Source organism: Bison bison, unplaced genomic scaffold (assembly GCF_000754665.1).
Source record: "Bison bison bison isolate TAMUID 2011002044 unplaced genomic scaffold, Bison_UMD1.0 scf7180017864139, whole genome shotgun sequence".
Classification (NCBI taxonomy): Eukaryota; Metazoa; Chordata; class Mammalia; order Artiodactyla; family Bovidae; genus Bison; species Bison bison.
The window spans coordinates 12,081,018-12,086,301 of record NW_011494711.1 but is presented as its reverse complement, the minus strand read 5'-3'; the positions used below and the strand labels follow the sequence as shown (position 1 = coordinate 12,086,301).

At 36.2% G+C, this 5,284-nt stretch overlaps 1 protein-coding gene across 1 annotated transcript in view; it reads left to right on the top strand.

The window, feature by feature from the left end:
• Nucleotides 1-3,012, top strand: part of ERMN (ermin, ERM-like protein) — a 7,765-nt gene extending 4,753 nt beyond the window's left edge. The window contains exon 4 of the mRNA XM_010840022.1: nt 3-3,012. Coding sequence (XP_010838324.1) covers nt 3-414 — 412 coding nt within the window. The 3' untranslated portion in view covers nt 415-3,012. The remainder of the gene's footprint in view (nt 1-2) is intronic.
• The last annotated feature ends 2,272 nt before the right edge of the window (nt 3,013-5,284 follow it).

Here is a 5,284-nt window from a genome sequence, read left to right as displayed (position 1 = left end):
CTGGAGAACACAGCTCTTCAGGCAACTGAAATTGAATGGTTAGGATTTCAGAAATCGAGCCAGGTTGACCTGTCACATTCTAAGCAGGATGAGGAGCAAGAGGTTTGGGATGAAGAAATTAATAACGATGATGATGATGATTGCAAAGATGATGAAGATGAAGTTCGCGTGATAGAATTTAAGAAAAAAAATGAAGAGGATACTCAATTAAAAGAGGAAGGTGATGCAAGTGAGGACTCCCCACTGAGCAGCCCCAGTTCCCAACCTGTCACACCTGATGAGCAGCCGACCTTTGGGAAGAAGGGTGATTTCTCCAGAAATGCTTATTCAAGATACAATACGATATCCTACCGGAAAATCAGGAAGGGGAACACCAAGCAAAGAATCGATGAATTCGAGTCTATGATAAACTAACTAGAATTGAGACGTTCTCATGCCCACTAAAGCAAAAACTAATTCGGTTTTCCTGATGTGTATCTTTGTTGCCTTATTTGAGTTGTTGCCTTTGAAGAAGTGGAAGCTGAATCTCTGTTTCACTGTAGAGTAATGTGGAAATAACCCTAGTAAAAATTCAGTCTGATAATCTCAAATCAAAAAGCTTTAGGCTCGTTCTCGGACATTTGTTTTTTAAAACTTCACTAATATAGCCTTATGTGCTAAGCACTAATCAGCAAGCACCACTGGGAAATCCAACATTTAAAAGTTTGGCTTTAAAAGTAGCAATGCTGGGAAATGTAGTCATCAAAGGAAAGAGTACTATTTGAAATGAAATGTAGTTCTTTTTGTGTCTTTCTTCCTGTACCTTGAGGGGAATAGAAAGTCTGGTATCAAATCGCTCTTTATTTAAAATGTGATTTTATAGACTCCGGCAATAAACTTTGCAAAATACTTTGCCTTTCTTATTACCTTCAGATTTTAAGTTGTTTTGCTTGGCATCTATGGAGTGAAATTCTGTATAGGTTGCCTTCCTAGGTGTTACCATTCACTAAATTTTCTCACTAGAGGGGCTGAGCAATTGTCAGTCAGGAAAATTCTGTTTACTAAATGTTGGCTTTATGCTCTCAAGATGAATTAAACCCATTGTGAGATTGCTAGAAGGAGGGGTTGGAAGATTTGTGGGCAATTGACTAAAGAGTTATATCAGATAGTTTATTTCTGAAACTGAAAACAAAATCTTGTCTAGCACAGTTAAAGTCATTAAACATGAAAATGACAGCTTTAGCACAATTTTAAGAAAATACCCCTCTCTATTACTACACTTTCTCTTATTAACAGAATCTCAGAATAATTTTCTTTCCTTAGAAACCTGAGACAACTCTAGTCATAACTGTACTAGTTACTATGAAAATGGAAATAATTATCTTAGAATATTTTCAAAGTAGAGTGTGAGTGTGTATTTTTAGTGAGAAAGCTCTGATGGTTGTTGGGAATATATAATTTACTGGACCTCAGCCCAAATCAAGATGCTTAAAACTGTGCTTGTGAAGCTTCACTCAAACCAATGTGTCAAATAATGTACTGAATATTTATGAAAAGGGAGAATCTATATTTATATTCTTAGATCCATAATTTTTCATTTCATGCTTCTATATATATTACCCTCAACTTTCTGTCACCACAGATAAAGACATTTTTTTGGCCCTGGGAATAAAAAGACAATTCCTTATTGTCTGACTGTAATACAGTCTTCATTGTACTATTCAACCCTTTGTTTACTTATTTTCATTTTGTGAAAAGCCCTGGGTTAGCCCTTCTCAGATTTTTGCTTCTTTATGTGTAACAAATCCCACACATTCTAAAGGCACTTTCTTTAATTCTCTGTTGCCATATAATATGTTTCCATAGTATCATACACTATTATTAAGTGTTTATGAGACTCAATTTTGAATTTTTCCTTTTGTTTTTTTCAAGCAGATACTTTATAGCCTGACCATATCAAAGTCTGTCATGCTTAGTCTATAGAATCTATACATTTTATTCTTGACAATGTAAGTTTTCAGAATAAAGTCAGGAAGATCAGGTCTTTATTGATAAATTTAAGTAGAAGATTGATGCACTAGGACAGTCATCTGTTAATTTAGTGCCTTTAAATCTTTTTACCTGGACAACCTATTTTCTTTTTTGGATTACTGGTGACCCCTATAATTTTCTACTTAACTTCAAAGCACAGTATTGTATTATCCATCATAGGACAGGACCCATTGTTAACCTACAATCAACAGAGCCTGTATTTTGAATTATTTCAGCAGAGGTGGCAACTTCCAGTGGAACTTGAGTGAGGTGTGTGGTCTGTGGTCATTTGATGTGGCCAATCAACTATCTCTGATTGGGCTCCAAAATATAGTAACCCTGGCCCTTTTAGCTTTGTGATATCTTATCAGATGATTAACCAACTATGAAAGATTTCGTCAACAAGACTATTGCAGGGTATGTTCAATGAGTAAATGCTTAATGCTCACAGAGGAGGCAGCATAGTTGCAGAGCATTGAAACTATCATTTGGCATCAGTGCTCATTGCCCTGTGCTGCCATGTTCTGTATCGCCCAGAATGAAGGAACCAGAAGTGCATAACAGTGATAGGTGGCTCTGTGATTCTTTCTAACTTAGGAAAAGACACAGGTCTGGTTCCAACTGTAGTGGGTGGGTCTTCAACATTTGAAAAGCATATGGGACACATTAAGAATACAAACTGGGAGCTCCATGTGAAGGCTGACTGCCTTTGGGATTCAAGGTTCAGGGATGGAAGAAGGACTCTGGTAGCTGTTAGCAGGGAGAACCGATTTATTATGAAAATGCTGATATTTCTTGCCTGACTTTTTATCTTCCTTACATGCTGGGTGAACAGGAAGTAATAACAGCTCTATTTCTCAGTCAATATAAAACTTACCCTTCATATAATGCTACCTTTAAAGACACAGCATGTACATCAGACTCTATCGATCTACCTATTAACAGTTTAAACAAAGAATTTTGTGTTTGCTTGTTCTCAATAAAAGTTTGTATCCTTGTTTTTTTTGGTGTCTAGATTTTACTTTCTCTAGTTGCCTTTTAAAATTTAGAAGAACCCTCGCACATCAGCAGCTACTAAGACCATCAGTAAATGCTTTTTCAAAAATCAAGAGAACACCTTATTTTAACTCACTTGCATTATTTATTTCAAAAAGGTCTTAAAATACTTGTATATGAAATTGCAAAAAGAATTTCTGATGGGTAAACATGTAATGCTCATGAAACATTTCTATTATTTTTACAGGAACTGAACTATTGTTTGAGATGCATCTTAATTCCAACAACTCGGAACATATATATATATATATATATATATATATATATATATATATATAGCTTTGTAGTCTCTAAGGTAAAACATTGCTGTAAACTATGCTGATGTTTTTATAGTAATCGTTTTATGTATTTACATGGTGTAGTACTTTTGGAACATTTTCAAATGGAGAATGGGCATTTAAGTTTTTCAAAATGATAAGAAAACATTTAAAATAAGTAATAATAGAGAATTATAGAAAAAGAAGAAACATCAGCATATCATAAAGAAGAAATATGTCTGACCATATGAGAAAGGCACTACTTCTTTTAAAGCCTAAACTTTCACTGCTCCATAAAAGTAAGAGGGCTATAAAAAGTAATGTCAAAAGTATAGCAAACATTTGCTAATATTATAAAATATCACACAGTAACATAATAAATATGAATACCAAAATGTGTGAAGAACACAAGGTAAGTAGAACATGCAATCAACATAAACACATGGGTAGTAATGAGTAGTGGAAATCACCCAAGTTTATGCGAAACTATAAAATCAAAGAGCTTTGTAATTAATTACCAATTTGAAAGAGTTTTAGATATGAATTTGAAAGGTAATTGAACATTTACTTAGAAACTTAGGTAATCAATAACAAAATTCACTAATTTAACCTTTGTCTTCTTTTTTTTTTATGCCCACCTCTTATAGCTAATATGTATAAAACTAGGAACATTCCATACAGTAGTCATGTACGGATGTGAGAGTTGGACTATAAAGAAAGCTGAGCACCAAAGAATTGATGCTTTTGAACTGTGGTATTGGAGAAGACTCTTGAGAGTCCCTTGGAATTCAAGGAGATCCAACCTGTCCATCCTAAAGGAAATCAGTCCTGAATATTCATTGGAAGGACTGATGCTGAAATTCTAATACTCTGGCCTCCTGATATGATGAACTGACTTGTAGGAAAAGACCCTGACGCTGGGAAATATTGAATGCAGGAGGAGAAGGGGACAACAGAGGTTGAGAAGGTTAGATGGCATCACTGAATCAATGGACTTGAGCTTGAGCAACTCCGGGAGTTGGTGATGGGCAGAGAAGTTTGGCATGCTGTAGTCCATGGGGTTGCAAAGAGTCACACAGGACTGAGCCACTGAACTGAGCAACATTCAGGCAGTTGTTTGAAGAAGAATTAAGACATATGTATAAACCTAAACTGAATAACAAGGATCCCGATAATTTAGTTTGGTTACTCCTCACATCTGGAAAATAATAGCCAGAGTAAAAGTCCACATGAGAATTTTTTGTACAGAAGGCCAGATGCAGACAAAGCTGTGTACTTAAAAGAGACTTAAAAATATCCCAAACATTTCAAAATTTTTATTTATTTGTAGAAACTCTTGGTTTTACTTTCTGTCAATTGAAAGTATAAAATATAGAAGCATCAGTTCAGTTCAGTTCAGTCACTCCGTCATGTCTGACTCTGCGATCCCATGAATTGCAGCATGCCAGGCTTCCCTGTCCATCACCAACTCCTGGAGTTACCCAAACTCATGTCCATCGAGTCAGTGATGCCATCCAGCCATCTCATCCTCTGTCGTCCCCTTCTCCTCCTGCCCTCAATCCCTCCCAGCATCAGGATCTTTTCCAATGAATCAACTATTTGCATGAGGTGGCCAAAATATTGGAGTTTCAGCTTCAGCATCAGTCCTTCCAATGAACACCCAGGACTGATCTCCTTTAGGATGGACTGGTTGTATCTCCTTGCAGTCCAAGGGACTCTCAAGAGTCTTCTCCAACACCACAGTTCAAAAGCATCAATTCTTCAGTGCTCAGCTTTCTTCACAGTCCAAATCACACATCCATACATGACCACTGGGAAAACCATAGACATGACTAGATGGACCTTTGTTAGCAAAGTAATGTCTCTGCTTTTTAATATGCTGTCTAGGTTGCTCATAACTTTCCATCCAAGGAGTAAGCGTCTTTTAATTTCATGGCTGCAGTCACCATCTGCAGTGATTT